General features: G+C 38.6%; 1 protein-coding gene across 1 annotated transcript; it reads right to left on the reverse strand.

The window, feature by feature from the left end:
• On the reverse strand, positions 1 to 3,359 carry mrpl30 (mitochondrial ribosomal protein L30). The gene is made up of 5 exons (XM_034187098.1): positions 3,172 to 3,359; positions 668 to 751; positions 409 to 555; positions 257 to 330; positions 1 to 170 (listed from the first exon to the last, which is right to left on the reverse strand). The coding sequence occupies exons 1-5, from the start codon at positions 3,214 to 3,216 to the stop codon at positions 38 to 40; spliced, it is 483 nt and encodes a 160-aa protein (XP_034042989.1). The 5' UTR covers positions 3,217 to 3,359; the 3' UTR covers positions 1 to 37.
• Between the last annotated feature and the right edge of the window lie 12,212 nt (positions 3,360 to 15,571).

The following is a 15,571-nucleotide window of genomic DNA, read 5'->3' on the forward strand; positions in this document are numbered from 1 at the left end:
CACTGTGCAGAAATGAAGCGCTGATGCGACCGCAGAACTACGACTCGATGGCTTTGGGTTCAATGGGCTGGATGAGGCGACGTATTATCAGCTCTCCTTTACTGTTGATGTAGCTGTCGGCCATGTCCTGTTCAGTGGGGAGGCCATATGGCGTCTTTAGTGGCTGGATACTTAAAAAAAACAAATGAAAAAAGGTAAACTTCTTGTGTACGTCAGACATGCTTTGGAGAATTAAAGTTGAGATTACTGATCTTACTGCACAAGGTGCTTGATAAATTTTAGCTGGCTGTTGACTGAGGGTATGTTCTTATGGATTACAGGCGTCCGTGCCTACAGACAGACGAGAGCAACTCAGTTCTGAAAATCAAGAGACTTATTGCTGGATATTAACAGCACAAAGGACCTCACTTTTTCCAGACCGAAGTGTTTCACCATTTCTTTTTCCCAGTATGGTCGTCCTATCACACATTTAACACGCATCACTATGTGCAGTTTGTGTACTTGGTTTGGATCTCCACCGAACCGCTCATGTTCTTTTGCTCTTTCAGTAAAAATCTGTAGAGACAAAAACAAAACCTTAAAACACTAAAAGCACAGTAAATTAGTCGAGCTAACTTTAAAAATTTGCAATAAAGGGGGTGGGGTTTGCGTCACAAACTGCACACACCTCTTTTGGGATTCTGGCTTTAACGAATTTGCTGCGAATGGAGTAGAACCAAGGAGACGGTCCTAGCGTGGTGCCCGTTAGGACCTGCAAGCAAGTAGTGATGACAGAAATTAAAAATGGTAAAGATCTGCATATTTATCCAGAAGGGTGTACTATCAATCAATCAATTTTTTTATATAGCGCCAAATCACAACAAACAGTTGCCCCAAGGCGCTTTATATTGTAAGGCAAGGCCATACAATAATTATGTAAAACCCCAACAGTCAAAACGACCCCCTGTGAGCAAGCACTTGGCTACAGTGGGAAGGAAAAACTCCCTTTTAACAGGAAGAAACCTCCAGCAGAACCAGGCTCAGGGAGGGGCAGTCTTCTGCTGGGACTGGTTGGGGCTGAGGGAGAGAACCAGGAAAAAGACATGCTGTGGAGGTGAGCAGAGATCGATCACTAATGATTAAATGCAGAGTGGTGCATACAGAGCAAAAAGAGAAAGAAACAGTGCATCATGGGAACCCCCCAGCAGTCTACGTCTATAGCAGCATAACTAAGGGATGGTTCAGGGTCACCTGATCCAGCCCTAACTATAAGCTTTAGCAAAAAGGAAAGTTTTAAGCCTAATCTTAAAAGTAGAGAGGGTGTCTGTCTCCCTGATCTGAATTGGGAGCTGGTTCCACAGGAGAGGAGCCTGAAAGCTGAAGGCTCTGCCTCCCATTCTACTCTTACAAACCCTAGGAACTACAAGTAAGCCTGCAGTCTGAGAGCGAAGCGCTCTATTGGGGTGATATGGTACTACGAGGTCCCTAAGATAAGATGGGACCTGATTATTCAAAACCTTATAAGTAAGAAGAAGAATTTTAAATTCTATTCTAGAATTAACAGGAAGCCAATGAAGAGAGGCCAATATGGGTGAGATATGCTCTCTCCTTCTAGTCCCTGTCAGTACTCTAGCTGCAGCATTTTGAATTAACTGAAGGCTTTTTAGGGAACTTTTAGGACAACCTGATAATAATGAATTCCAATAGTCTAGCCTAGAGGAAATAAATGCATGAATTAGTTTTTCAGCATCACTCTGAGACAAGACCTTTCTGATTTTAGAGATATTGCATAAATGCAAAAAAGCAGTCCTACATAAGATCAGCATAAGATCAACAAACTCAGGCTTTCTTTGTGTGGGCTGACTCGACAAAACCTAAAAAGGTGCTACCACAGCTAACTGGTCCCACATTTTATGTATTATAAGAGAGCATATAACACACCATTTGAAGTTTCTTGAATTTTAGCCAGGAGCAACAAGTTTTTATGCAGAGATAGCTGTGGCTGTGAGCTGCATGCTTTCAGTGTCAGACTGATGCTCTACACCCAGTGTCTTAGCTGTCAAGCAAATTATTACATGGTTTAGGGTTATGATTAGGGTTTACTGGTACTTTTTCTAACACGCTTACAAAGTTTGGAAATTTTAGCCACACTTCTCCTTCCAAACCAAGGCTCTACACGCTTCCAGAAACTCTGCACAGGAGCACAATTAGGATTTGGTCCAGGTCCCATTTAGGAATAGATCGGATTCACAAAATGTGCAGAATGCAAAAAAATGTTGGCAAATATATATATATATATAAAAAATATTTTTACAAAGTGTTCTGTAAGGCATAAAACACATACCCTTTTTTTTAACATCCATGAGGGTTGGCAACTTATGTTGTGATATATAAATAAACTGAATAATAATGATTTACAATGAATAAACAAAGTACAAATAAAACATGCACACCAGCAGATGAAATTAAACAGCAGAAAATAAGTTTTCATATTGCCTTCAAAGATTTAACTGAAGTGGACATTCTAATGTCAACAAGCAAACTGCTGCACAAGGTGTGAGCAGAGTAGACAAAAGGCCCTGAAGCCTGCTGACCTCTTTAACACTGAGGGCACAGTGTTATCTTGCCACCGATTCATATTTCACAATTCTGTAACACCTGGACCCTTAAATATCAGAAAAGCCTGAAATATGCTCTTAGAAGGAGCCGTTAAGAGTTCTTAAACTTTACAAATGATGGGGCAGATGTTGAAATTATACTCTACGGTAACACAAGTAGAAATCATTTTCTTCCTCAAACTGATGCTTAGGTCTGAAGTTCATCGGATCCTCCCGATCGCCTCAGACAGCATAAAAAAAAAGTGCTTTAACGCGCTGTTTACAAAGGTGTACCTCAGGGGTGGCCAAGTTCGGTCCTCGAGAGCCACATTCCTGACACTCTTAGTTGTCTCCCTGCTCCAACACACCTGAATCCAATGAAAGGCTCATTAAAAGTCTGCTAACGAGTCTTTCATTGGATTCAGGTTCATTCAAGAGTGTCAGGAATGTGGCTCTCGAGGACCGAATGAAGTGGTTAGTCACTGCACGATGACCATGTGAGACACACCAAAAATAAATAAAACCACAAAAGACGTCTTTAATGTCAGCAAAATGAAAACAATACTTGATACATTAGAACTAGTCTGACTCTTACCTTGACTGGTGCAGCGCAGAGACTTTTACACAGAAAAGACATCATTTACTTTTGTTTTTTGCTAAAGACGCCGCAAGGTTACAGCAGCGAGCGTATTAACTCATAAAACGCTGGTTTCCAGAAACCTTAAGCGTGAAATTACACACTTAAAACCCATTCACTAAATGTACAAAGATAACACCAAAAAGTATTTTTAACGCTACTGTCAGGACTTTTTTTTTTTAACCGGATGTGACGACAGTTAAATTGTTCCGCCAGACACAGGTGATTTGATCAAAGGTTCCGCCTGTGAATTAGTTTAACAAAGACATTCAGAAACGTGTTCCTACGACATATTAATATGTTTCATTATTTTTTTTGTGTGTGTGTGTGTTAGACAGATATATTTGACATATGTCTATTGCACTCGGTCTATCTGATACAGTCATTTTTTTATCAACCTGTCTTTTAAAAGTGCTTGCACTTTTTAGTGTTAGCTATTTTTCTTATTATGTTGTTATATTAAATTTTTTTTTTTGGTGTATATATAAGAACAAATAACTCAAGCTCAGAAAAGTGAGATGGAGCCACTTGTCAACAAAATCGTTGGCGCCACTTGTGCTCGTGCGCAGACTGGCGCGTGACATCCTGCGATAGGCGTTTGTTTGTTTATATATTTAAATGAAGACAAAGTGACAGCATCTTTTAAAAGTTTGTTGTTTCTGTTAATAAAATGATGAACAGGTCTTAAAAATACTTTCGTGTTTTTTTTTTCACCAGGGGTGTGTATTTGTTTATTTATTTATTTATGACATCATGGCTAAATATATATAGTCCTCCGCACACCTTCCACACGGAGACCACAAGGGGACGCTCTACCCTTAAGGGTAATATAATAATACATTTATCAATCAATCAATTCAATCAATTTTATTTATATAGCGCCAAATCACAACAAACAGTTGCCCCAAGGCGCTTTATATTGTAAGGCAAGGCCATACAATAATTACGGAAAAACCCCAACGGTCAAAACGACCCTCTGTGAGCAAGCACTTGGCGACAGTGGGAAGGAAAAACTCCCTTTTAACTTTTAATTTATGACGTCATTTAGGAAACACTTTAAAGTGGAGTGTGTCAGAGATGATGTTTGGTACGTTTGCAACAATTAAATTCTATTTTTGTTCATCTATTTTGAACATAACAGGCTCCGAAATGACTCAAATTTACTGAAAAATGCTCAATCATAAAGCATTTGAAAAACATAATTTGAGTTGTTGTTTTTTTTTATAAAGATGTTGCTGTAACTTTTTTGGGTGACCTTTGACCTCATAAAAAAAGTGGGTCAAATATAGGAGCACAATGTTGCCCTTCAAAATATTCCTAAATTATTTTCTGGTTCTTCAGTTAGAGCAGTGAGAAAAGTGTTCAAGGGATATTTAATGTTGATTGCAGCAATACAGCCACTGGGACCCATTTACAGCAGAGAGATAAGGAAGAGCAGCACATTGAGAAGATTGTTAAATTACAAATATTCTACCATTATATAAACAGAGCCAGCTGTAGGCAACATAGGCTGTATGCGATATATATATATATATATATATATATATATATATATATATATATATATATATATATATATATATATATATATATATATATATATATATATATATATATATATATATATATATATATATATATATATATGAAAACCTGCATGCGCTCAAACAGCTCAGATGTATTGTCTTTAATCTGACTATATGCACTGTGCTCATGTGAGCTGTCAGAGAAATCAACTGTAATCCATCTGAAAACCACATGAACCACAGACAGTCATAAAGATAAAGCCTCACTGCTTCTCAAATCCACTGATATGAGAAAAGGAAGGTTACAAAGGCAATTCAGTGTTAGATATTTATAGCAATACAGCAGACAGGAAATCAGATTAAAATGAGGGAATAATCTTGCATGTCCTTGTGCTTTATTTTTATATATGGATTATAGACATGAATGGGGTTGGGGTGGGGAGTGGAGATTAAATAAAACTGGCTGTGGTGCAGTCGTGTCACTGCCATCTCTTACACTGTGCATCTGGATTGTTGCGTGTAATCCAGATGACAGCGGCTGGATTTATATTCTGATGGAAGTGAGAAGGATTTGTGTAGTTCATCATTCAGACACAAGAATACAGATGCAGAGCTCTCCACCAGTCACTGGCTGCAGCCCAGTGGCCTACATTACTCCTCCTAACATCCTGTGTGCATGGTTTTCGTTATTGGCTGCAACATGAGCAGTTTGACTGATCATAAAATATGTGAACAGTGTCAGCAGGCACGAGAGGGTGCATGATGTTTCATGCATGAACATGGTGACATGCTGATGGCAAAATCCTCTATTTCTAAAACCTTCTTCATATTTCTGGTTACATAAAGCAGCATCCCGTCCAACCATATTAGTGTATGTTCTTCATTGGTTAAAAAAAAAAAAAAAACTGGAAGGGAACTCATCTTCCCAGGCTCAAAGCACTCCATCTTGCAATGCAAGTTTTTGTGTTCCTCTTTTATGCACATCATCTCACCAAATCTCATTGATTTCTTTCCCAATTTAGACTCACCACTTTCCAGCAACTTTTGAGAAAATCATCTCAGTGGTGCAAGGCATATGTTGCAAACAGTGCTTTACAATCTCAGGATGTAGGTTTGCTTCTTGTCCCCAGGGTGAAAAAGAAGTCAGCAGGCTACACAGCTTTTTCAGTATTGTCTGGAGCAGCATGCCTGTAGCTGTTAGGGGGTCCACTTCTGTTGAATCATTTAAAGTCAACCTCAAAACATATCTGTATTCTCACTCACTCATCACTCATCTTCAACCGCTTACTCCAGTTAAGGGTCGTGGGGGGCTGGAGCCTATCATTTATAAATATATATGTTTTTAATAAATTTTAAATTATTTTGTTATTATTTATATATATATATACACTCAACAAAAATATAAACGCAACACTTTTGTTTTTGCTCCCATTTTGTATGAGATGAACTCAAAGAGCTAAAACTTTTTCCACATACACAATATCACCATTTCCCTCAAATATTGTTCACAAACCAGTCTAAATCTGTGATAGTGAGCACTTCTCCTTTGCTGAGATAATCCATCCCACCTCACAGGTGTGCCATACCAAGATGCTGATTAGACACCATGATTAGTGCACAGGTGTGCCTTAGACTGTCCACAATAAAAGGCCACTCTGAAAGGTGCAATTTTGTTTTATTGGGGGGGGATATCAGTCAGTATCTGGTGTGACCACCATTTGCCTCATGCAGTGCAACACATCTCCTTCGCATCATCCGTGAAGAGAACACCTCTCCAACGTGCCAAACGCCAGCGAATGTGAGTATTTTCCCACTCAAGTCGGTTATGATGACGAATTGGAGTCAGGTCGAGACCCCAATGAGGACGACGGGCATGCAGATTAGCTTCCCTGAGACGGTTTCTGACAGTTTGTGCAGAAATTCTTTGGTTATGCAAACCGATTGTTTCAGCAGCTGTCCGAGTGGCTGGTCTCAGACGATCTTGGAGGTGAACATGCTGGATGTGGAGGTCCTGGGCTGGTGTGGTTACACGTGATCTGCGGTTGTGAGGCTGGTTGGATGTACTGCCAAATTCTCTGAAACGCCTTTGGAGACAGCTTATGGTAGAGAAATGAACATTCAATACACGAGCAACAGCTCTGGTTGACATTCCTGCTGTCAGCATGCCAACTGCACGCTCCCTCAAATCTTGCGACATCTGTGGCATTGTGCTGTGTGATAAAACTGCACCTTTCAGAGTGGCCTTTTATTGTAGGCAGTCTAAGGCACACCTGTGCACTAATCATGGTGTCTAATCAGCATCTTGGTATGGCACACCTGTGAGGTGGGATGGATTATCTCAGCAAAGGAGAAGTGCTCACTATCACAGATTTAGACTGGTTTGTGAACAATATTTGAGGGAAATGGTGATATTGTGTATGTGGAAAAAGTTTTAGATCTTTGAGTTCATCTCATACAAAATGGGAGCAAAACCAAAAGTGTTGCGTTTATATTTTTGTTGAGTATATATATAATAAACTGTATCAAATGTAGTGCTAAGGGGGCCGTATGTATAAAATATTGTGTATGGTTAATAATAAAAGTATAAATGCAAACAAAAGGCAAAAATAGTGTATGAAAAAAATCAGACTTGTCTGTTTGTACACATTTCTGTATGCAAAGTTGCTTTTATAAGTCACTCACTACTTTTTTGAGCATACATTGATCTGCCTCATATCCTGCCCTTGATATGCCCACATTCAACTACAGTTGGTCATTTTAAAATACCACACGAACATTCAAGTATACACATGAAGCCTGGAATGTGTACTCACCATAGCAATGGCAAGAAAAAGCAGGAAAAAAATTCTATAAGAGAAAAGGTGCTTGTTTTTGATTACACCACTGAGTTGACAAAAAACAAATTAAGCAAGTGGCAACATTTAGGTGCTACTGACACACCCACAAGTACTTTTGAGTGCGACTATTCGTAACAACCATTCACTCACTCACAGCACTGAATGCTTCTTTTTAATTTAAACATCACAATCAGTTCTGGGTATAAGTTGAACAAACTTTAAGAAGGTTTAACATGCTGTTAAAAGCTCATCACAAAAGTTAGAATGAGACCTTTCAAACAACAGATTATTTAGACAATTATTTATCCTTACAGTTGTCCCAGAATCCTTTTTATGTGAGCAGAGAAAATAGTGTGCACCCAATTTTAAAATAAAATTGCATGAAAAACATGGTTTGTATTTGTTTCATGCCAATGTATCAGGCAGGACTATGTCCAAATTATGTCATGTCAACCACTAATATATGTATATTACAACAATCGAGCAGTCGCTGTGGAGTAATTATGGCTCACACATCTAACAATACAATTTTTTAAATTTTATGATCAAGTACATGTATATGCGATGTGTGTTATTAAAGGGGAGGGGGCGCTGTTGTGCACCTGAAGGCTCAATGAGTGTGCCTTTAAACACCTTCAGCAGTGACCTGCAGTCGCCACTGCTCGCGGTGCTGCATCATGAAGGCTCCTTTTATCTTTACCATTCACAGGATTGGAATTTTGTTTGTGGGTTTGACATGATGCAGTTGTAAGAGCAACTTCATCTCAGGGACGATTGACTCCTGTAATTTTTTACTTCTACACACACCTATATGCAGACTGTGATTGTCTCAGCTACCTGCTGTCATGTGTAAACAGTTCTCAGAACTGGAATTCCTGAATGCTTTGTCCTCTTTCTAACTTTAGCTTCATTTTTTTCCCTCTACTCTCATTTCTGGGCCTAAAATCAGGTTAGCGTTTTATAAGGAGCTTAGCGCAGAGGGCCACAGTGTGCCACTAATGTAACAGAGTCAGTCTCGCTCTCGCTCTCTGTCTCTCTCTCAATCTATCCTGCCCTCTTTTCTCTTTGTGCATTTGCTTACTCCGTATGGCGTGACCTTCTCTCTCTCTCTCTCTCACCGCCTCCCTCTTTGTTTGTCTCTCCTTCCAGTTGCCTTACTTCCTTCCTTTTTGCAGATGTGCATGGCACATGCCTGAGTGACGTGATGCTGGCGAGACACAAGAACGCCGTCAAAGACCCGGCCCATGCCCCCAGACCTTCGGTGAGTAAATGTCTGTTTGTGTCTCTAAGGTTTTTAGGACACCTGTCAGGTGAACCCTGCGGGTCATTTGTGCTTGACCTCCTCCTGTGGATTGTGTATCTCTCTTTAATGTTAAAATCCATTGTGTGTTATTGTTTGAGTTATACATTACATTAAATGCAAAAGTCATGTTTTCCTTCCCACTTTTTCATGCATTGAAGTTAAAGGATCTAAGATTTCTTCTTTCTACATAAAAGGCTTATTTTCTCTTGAATTGTGTTCGCAAATTTGTTAAAATCAGTGTTAGTAAGTGCTTTTACCTTTGCTGAGGTAACCCATCCACCTGGCCGGTGTGGCATTTCACGATGCTGATTACACAGCATGCCTATTGCACAAGTGTTCCTAGAACTGCTCACAATAAAGGCACACTCTAAAATTTGCGGTTTTATCACATAACACAACACCACAGATGTCACAAGTTTTGAGAGAGCTGTTGCCTGTGAACTGGGCGTTCATCATCTCACTCCATCACCTGCCTCCAGTGTTGTTTGAATCCAGTCTCACAGCTGCAGACTATGTGAAACCCAACCAATCCAGGCTCAGCATATCTGGCTTCCTCACCGAAGTGCATAAAACTCTGAGCATTGAAACTCAAGGTTTCAATGGTCACTACAAGACATAATGATGTCCTATGATGACATCACGCTTATATTTGAAAATGACATCCAATTATCTAATTTATATGCACTCTAGTTCATCCTTCTAACTCTTCTAGTTTCAGGTTGTGGAGAAAAATGCGTTTGTTTATACTGTCACATGATGACAAATAGTGATGATGTTATCACAAGGTCACGTACAAATCATCATATGGCAGTCTGTTTACTGATTCATATGCATTTGCACATCATTGTTCTAGCTCTCTTTGTTTTGAAGTGAATGCGGAAAATATGATTTTTTTTTTTGATAATTTAATGTCACATGATGTTGTTTGGTGACATCATCATCATATGACACCTCATATAGATAAGCATGTGGCATTGTTTTTGCACTGTGTGAAAAAGTTTGTGCTACTTTGAGCTTTTACATGTTTGAAATTTTTTAGGACATCAAAAAAAAAAACAAAACAAACAAAAAAAAAACCAAGAAAAAAATCAGGCTCTTTAGATTAAAATTTAAAAAAAAAAAAAAAAAAAAGCCCTTTAAACTCAGTGAAAAGTAATCTTTACATCATGAATGAAAGGAAATAAAAATCTAAAAGTCAAAATGATGGTGTAAATAAGTAAGTGCACCTTTTAGTATAACATATATAAACCATCACTTTTCAATCAATCAATCAATCAACTTTTTTTTATGTAGCGCCAAATCACAACAAACAGTTGCCTCAAGGCGCTCTATATTGTAAGGCAAGGCCATACAATAATTATGAAAAACCCCAACGGTCAAAACGACCCCCTATGAGCAAGCACTTGGCTACAGTGGGAAGGAAAAACTCCCTTTTAACAGGAAGACATCCGGTTTTCTTCAGACAAGTCAGGGGATGGATACATGAACATTTCAAGTCACTGGTTATGTTTTGGACTTTATTTACATGTTTTGAAGAAATACAAACAGTATGGTACTCTGTGATAAACCCATGTGGAGCAGACAGTTCTTAACAACTTAGGGACCGTGCAAGAGGGAGACGAGTGAGGAAAGCCACCAAGATACCCAGACAACACAGTAGAACTTCTAGGCTTCTGTGTCTCCGACTGGAGAAATTGTGCCCAGTGCCAGTTTTGCATTTCGCGTCAGCAGTTACACATCTTCATCGTGGAGTGGAGCAGAGAATTTTCTTTCAACTAAACAGATCAAATCTGTAGTTGCAACCTCTATACCATGATGAAGCTGCATAACAGACATAGTTAGTGTCTTGGAAATGTTCATGTATCCATCCCCTGACTTGTGTGGAAAAGACTGGATGTAAAAGTGGTGGTTTATATGTGTTATACTAAAGCCGACACTTATTCACACCATCATTTTGGCTTTTAGATTTTTATTTCTTCTAATTCATGATGTAGAAATTACTTTTCTCTGAGTTTAAAAGACATAATTTTAATGATTTCATATTAAGAAATTTTAATATGAAACGCCTGATTGTTTTTTTATGCCCTAAACATTTCAAACATGTAAAAGCTCAAGACTGCACAAACCTTTCCACAGCACTGCATATGCACTTGAAATTATTCTTACAGCTCACTTGTTTTCAAAGTTACTGTGAAAAATGTGATTTTCAGACTAATTAGTTACCTTGATTGACGTTGACCTATGGCCATTATGTTATTGTTACAGTGAAACGCTATCAGGAGCAATTCACATGTGCAATATCACACGCGCACACACATACACACACACACACACACGCACAGATTACAATAGTCTCTCAAACCCCTGCCCTGTGACTAATCCAAGGCATATCTGTGCAACAATAATCATGATGTTTAATCATCTTCTTGATTTGTCAAACCAACCAGGCAGATATTTTACTCCAACTCATTTATATGTTTGTTGCACATACTAAATGATTCCATTCTTGACCAGTTTTGTTTTGCAGTGACCAACACTATGTAGCTAGGAGTTAACTTCAGGGGATCCTACTCTGCATTAGAATTTGCTAATATTAAATGTTTTGCAGCACTGCATCATCTTCTGAAGCAGTTGTTTAATTTGTTGGTCTCAGTGTTTCAAAGCACTAGATTAACTGTTTTGGAACACTGAATCATTTCTGATTCAATCCAGTGGATTCACAACAGTGTGCTGCAAGGAGCTGATCTTGATTGACGCTTAAGGTGTCGATGTTAACATTAATGGGGTGGAAAAATGGCAGAGAGGGTGCAGTGAATGGGGTATTGTAGTGATTCATTAAAGAAAACTTTCATGATATTGATCAAAAAGTCAATTGTTTTATTTGCTATCTACTGATACGTGATTTTCAACTGAAACTTGTTTGAAGTAATTGTATAATTCAGTGTTTTGAGTGCTTCAGAATACTCATTTGTTTCATTGATTGTTTTGAATCAGTGATTCGTTTGGAGCAGGGCACAGTAAAATAACTAAGGGGTTGTCCTCCATCTAAAGGTGACTAAATCCTTATTAATCATTTTTGTGCGTTGAAGTGTCCATGAGCAGGACATTGAATGCCAAATGGCTCTATTCTACCTGTGATGTTAATCTGCATCCGGCTCTGCAGGGTGTCCCCATGCAGCCTCTATGACATCACACTACACTGGGAACTGGTGTGTCAATAAGGTGTCATGAGGATGCAGCAGCATGTAATTTGTTTATGCTCCTAAAAAAAAAAGAAAAAAAAAAAAAAAAATATATATATATATATATATATATATATATATATATATATATATATATATATATATATATATATACCTTAAATCTTTCAAACATTTAAAAATTATTCATTTTTGACTGACTCTTTTTCTGAAGCAGTTGTTTCATTAAATGCTTCAATAGTTTTTTAATGAGTAAATCTTTTTCTAAAGCAAAAACTTTATTTCATCTTTCAATTTTAGAAGCAGTGAATTGTTTTGTAAAACATGTTTCATTTCATGCTCCAGTTTTAAGATACAGTAAATTATTTTCTGGAGCAGTTATTTCATTCAGTGTTTCAATAGTTTAAAATTAGTTTAAATCTTTTTCTTAAAGCAAAAGTTTCAAATAGCCTTTCACTTTTAGAAGTTGTGAATTATTTTCTGAAGCTTATGTTTCATTTAGTCCCCCCCCCCCACACACACCTTTTTTTTTTAGCAGCAGTGAATTATTTTCTGAAGGAGTTTGCTCATCCAGTGTTTCAGTAGTTAAAATTAGTAAATCTTTTTTGAAAGCAAAAGTTTCATTTAGTCCACTTTTAGAAGGACTGAACTGTTTTCTGAAGCACATGTTTTATTTAGTGTTCTGGTTTTTAGAAGCAGTGAATTCACTGTTTCATGTGCTTCAACACAGTGACTTTTTTTGAGACATTTGGCTCTTTTCGTGCAAAGTTTCAATAAGCCATGTTTCTACCATCACTGTGGATGAAATATTGCAGCAGGAGGTTAAACCCAAAACAAGAAGCCATACACAGGAAAATGCCCCGCCCAGCTCTGGGCAAAATTTTGCACTGGATGACCTCATGGTACAGAACCAGTGCCTTTGGATCAGTTTTGTGTAATGAGCTCAAGTTATATAGTCTCCATTGACCAAGGTATGTTTTTGCACTCAGTGACCCTGTGACCTCATTAATATGCAAATCAGGGTGCTGTCACTATAGTGAGTGTTCACCCGCTGGGTCTACACATGTGCCAAGTTTGACTAGTTTGGGCCCAAGGGCCTTGGAGATACATAGGTGTGTGCGTTCTATCAGATATCCCCCACACTCTAAGAAATGAAACACAGGGGTTTTTAAATGTAATTAATACTATTATTTTCAATGTACTTGCAAGTGTTAATTTTAAGTAAAAATGTTTCATTTGATTTAATTAATTTCAACTACCATATTGTTTTGCACTTAATTGACAGTGTTGTATGGAAAAAGTTACCTTAACTTTATCAGTTAAATTCAACATTTCATTTCTTAGAGTGCAGCGGTACTTTGTTTGGATGGGTGATAATAAACCTTGCTTGCTAAGCCTTTGTTTTGACTTCCTTCCAGTGTGAAAGGCGGTTGCTGGTGCAGTACGGACTTTGCACCTTTATCTATACCTGAGCACATCTTGTCTTATCAGAAATCCAGGCTGTACATGATTATACTCTGTTACTAACAGTCCTCAGCTCTTGCAGGGAGAACTGCAGGATTCACAGAAAATGCAAAGACACGTATATAATAAAAGAGATTGCTCAGCGAAGGCCAAAGCAATCACATCTGACTATCTTTTAAGCGAGGTCCAATGTCTTACGCAGTCTTAGCAACATATTTACAACATAGATTAATGCCTCGACCTGGTTTGAGTGCAAAATGATTATGTTGAGAAAAATCTGTTGATGAAAGTTAAAATGTGCCCGTCCATGTGTATTAGCACGTTTTACTGCTTAAATTATATTTTTAATCTATTTTACATTTCCGTGCATTCATTTTCTGCTGCTTATCTGGATCTAGACCAAGTGGCTCAGTCCACACTTTCCTATCAATTCTCGAACTCTTCCCTGGGGGGATGCGGAGGCATTCCCAAGCCAGCTGGGAAATATAATCCCTGGAGCATGTCATGGATCTTCCCTGGGCCCTCATCCCAGCTGGATATGCCTGTAAGACCTCACTAGGAAGATGACCAGGGAGCATCATCACCAGATTTCCAAACCACCTCAGATGGCTGATTTTGATGTGAGGAAGCAGCAGCTCTGCACAGAGTACCTCGAGGAAAAACGAGCTTCTCAACCTGTCCCTGAGTGGAAGCCCAGATACCCGATGGAGGAATCTAATTTTCGCTGCTTTTATTAGTGACCTTGTTCTTTTGGTTATTACCCAAAGTACATGGCCATAAACGAGAATAGGAGAGTAAATTGATTGGTAAATCGAGCGTCTCATCTTCTGGCTCAGCTCTTTCTTTATCGCGGTGGTCCAGTACAGCGTTCTTAAGCCCCAATCCATCTGTTGATCTCATACTCCAACTTACCCCCACTCACGAGGTACTTTGTGTTGTCCACCTGGGGCAAAATCTCTGTCCTGACCCAAAGGGGACAATCCACCCTTTTTCCGACAGAGGACCATGGTCTCAGATATGGAGGTGCTGAGCCTCGTCCCAGCTGCTTCACACTCGGCATCAAACCTGCCCAGTGTGCAGCGGAGGGCACCCTATGATGAAGCCAACAGAACCACATCATCTGCATAATGCAGAGATATAATTCTGAGGTCACCAAACTGGACGCACACCAATCCCTGACTGCTCCTTGAAATCCAGTCCACGAACAACACAAACAGGATTGGTGACAATCGCATCGGTGTCACATTTCCTTGTGCGGCCTCTAATTGAAGATCAGCCCCAAAATTACTCATTATTTTTTGTTATTGTTGTTGGAGGTAAACTAACATTTTCAAAGCTCAGTTAAGTAGTTTTTGAAAATTCTGCTTCTAATAATAATTTGACTGACAAAAACACACACAGTTGAAGTCGTAACATCCATCCACCGCACATCGAATTCAGTGGGTTGAATGGAATTCTTTATCTGGTAACATGTTGACCAAGTCTGAATTCTTTTCAGGGATTTTTTTTTTTAAATCATCATCATTATTATTAATATATTATTATTATGTCTGGCACAGATGCCTGTTAGCAGGATTACGTCAAAATTACTACATGGATTTTGACTAAATTTTGACCACAGATAGATATTAGGCCATGGAAGATGCCATTAAATTTTGGAGGTGATCCAGATCCAAATCCAGATTTTGGATCAAGATTTCTCTTTATATAGGCTTTGAAGGATTATGTCAAAACTACTTCACGGATTCTCACCAAATTTGCACCACAGATAGATATTCTGGCATGGAAGACTCCACTGAATTTTGGAGGTGATCCAAATCTGGATTGGTGGACGTCAGAAATCTCTAGTTGCTCTTGTTATTATTATTATTTTATTTGACTTTATTTCTTTTTACAAATTCTTTTAAATTGTCTTTTGAGTTCCAGTCACAGTTCATATGTGTGTGTGTGTTTTCTGTACCGTGTTATATTTAATGTTTGTTCCTTTGTTATCTTGCTGACTGTAAGGACAGTTTCTTTACCTCACCG

The sequence above is a fragment of the Thalassophryne amazonica genome, chromosome 14 (genome assembly GCF_902500255.1).
Source record: "Thalassophryne amazonica chromosome 14, fThaAma1.1, whole genome shotgun sequence".
In the NCBI taxonomy this organism is placed as follows: domain Eukaryota; kingdom Metazoa; phylum Chordata; class Actinopteri; order Batrachoidiformes; family Batrachoididae; genus Thalassophryne; species Thalassophryne amazonica.